The sequence below is a fragment of the Colobus angolensis genome, unplaced genomic scaffold (assembly GCF_000951035.1).
Source record: "Colobus angolensis palliatus isolate OR3802 unplaced genomic scaffold, Cang.pa_1.0 Scaffold712, whole genome shotgun sequence".
Lineage (NCBI taxonomy): Eukaryota > Metazoa > Chordata > Mammalia > Primates > Cercopithecidae > Colobus > Colobus angolensis.
In genome coordinates this window covers 148,292-150,453 of record NW_012120844.1, presented here as the reverse complement: position 1 = coordinate 150,453, position 2,162 = coordinate 148,292, and the positions used below count along the sequence as shown (strand labels likewise).

The window sequence follows — 2,162 nt, the reverse complement described above, 5'->3', positions numbered from 1 at the left end:
CTTGGCCTCCCAAGTAGTTGGGACTATAGGTATCCACTACTGTGCCCAGCCATCTTGGCTAATTTTGATTCTTGTTTTCCAGCAGCTTCTCCTCTGGTGTTATATCTTTCTGTTTACATTATTACTTTCTATGTGAGCCTTGGCTCCAGCTTTCCATCCTTGCTACAATGTCCTTGGTTGCCTTAAGTAATGTCCCTTCTGATACAATGTAGTGGTGGCCTAACACTCCCTTCCAGGTAGCATCTGTCAAATATAATTACCCTTCTGGAAAGAGTTTTACACATGATAGTCGCTGAGAGACTATCTGCTGAATATCTGATTTTTTACTTAAGTGAAAAGTCAAATAGCATTTATTGATTTTGTTGAGACAAAGGTGAATAGACCGTTCTTAAAAAAAGGAGTTTAAAAAAATTATCTATGTAAACAATCTCCAAGAATGTGTTTCTGAGAAACCTGGTCAAAAGGAAATATATTTTAAGAACATTTATCCATAAAAACAAAAACAAAAAAACCCAACCAAACAAAAAACTCAAGAAATGATTTATTCTATACCCAAAGCTTTGTGTATCAATAGGCTGGAAAAGGTAAGGAGTATCAAGCCACTATAGAGGTAATAATGTCAGAGAAACTGGTTTATTGCCATTTTCTGTATGCAGACAGGATCAATCTATACAGTGTATATATAGGAGTACATTTGGGTTTACTCTTAAAGTGAAAGAGTTCTCTCACAAAACCAAGAGAGCTCGATAACATTTAAAAAGCTAATTTCATCCCTTTTGCTTTATATTCAATAAACAAATTTTAATATTACATTCAGTCTTCCAGATTTCCAACCAGGAAATGCATACAATAATATGCTAAGACATTTCATGCAGAAAGTTTCATTAAATATACATTTCAGCTTATACCCACTTTCTAAAGTCTGATTATTCCTAGTACAGGAATAAAAGACTTAGAAGGCCAACAAACAGCAATCCTTGTGGCCTTTAAACATTTATTACTACTACATATACAACCACAATTTTCTCAAGTTATGTTGTGATGTGTTTCAAATTAATTCCAAATTGTCTACTACACTGTCATCGTAAAGATCAGTAAATATTTATCTTACCTGAGCCCCTGCCAGAATGGCTTTCTCATAGATTGCAATAATATTTTCAATAGGACTTGTGATTGGTTCAATAAGTGCAAGACATATCCAATACTTAACAAGCTTTTTGGCATCTGGAATATTTTTAATCAGGTCATTCAGTGTGACTAGTATATCTTCTTTTGGACATCCCTGAAAGAGCAAGAAATAATGTGTGTAATGTTTTTTAGCTTACAAACTATGAACAATAATTGAGCCTACTATAGTCAAGATCAATGATAAAGATAGCCATAAGCATAAAACAAAAAAATGAAATATTACTTGAGACATTTATTAGTAAAAAATGAACACTTATTTGGTCTTGATTTTATTCTCATATATATTGAGGGATTCCATTTGTTAATACCTTCTACCAAATGTTTATGAGTCAGAATAGCCTGCAGAGTTTTTTTTCCTCTTAATTGTCTTCGTCAGGTTTTGATATTAAGTTTAAAATGAATCTGTAATGATTTATGTCAGACTTACATATAGTTAAATAGTAGGGCAGAAAAAGTTCATAGTATCAAAAGGAAAAACTTCAACTGAGGAGAAATAAACTCTGATTCTATTCTATTAGAGAATCAGTTTTCCTGAGTGTAACTTTTACTGGTGTTCAGAACCACAAGTGTTCAGAACCACAAGAAGTTACAAGATGCTCATGAAGAGTAGAGTACGGTTTGAAATCATACCTTGAATTCAGTTTTGTTATGGATCTTACATACTAGTGGGTGACCAAAACAAGATTAAAGAGCAGTCAGGAAACAAAGATATTGTCTATTATTAAACAGAATATTGCTCTGGAGCTGATTATTATACTCCATAGGATTTTGGTCTAAATGGCAAAATTCTGCAATAAATTCAAAAACATGATGTTGGCTTAGATGAATGGGATTTTGTTTCTGTTTTTCTTTTTTTGAGACAGAGTTTTGCTCTTGTTGCCCAGGCTGGAGTGCAATGGCACGATCTCAGCTCACTGCAATTTCTGGCCTCCCAGGTTCAAGCGATTCTCCTGTCTCAGCCTTCTGAGTAGCTG

At 33.9% G+C, this 2,162-nt stretch overlaps 1 protein-coding gene across 2 annotated transcripts in view; it reads right to left on the bottom strand.

Moving 5' to 3' along the window:
- Nucleotides 1–2,162, bottom strand: part of CKAP2 (cytoskeleton associated protein 2) — a 22,586-nt gene that overhangs the window by 10,647 nt on the left and 9,777 nt on the right. For both annotated transcript variants that reach the window (XM_011927437.1, XM_011927438.1), the window contains exon 6: nt 1,112–1,282. In XM_011927437.1, coding sequence (XP_011782827.1) covers nt 1,112–1,282 — 171 coding nt within the window. The remainder of the gene's footprint in view (nt 1–1,111; nt 1,283–2,162) is intronic.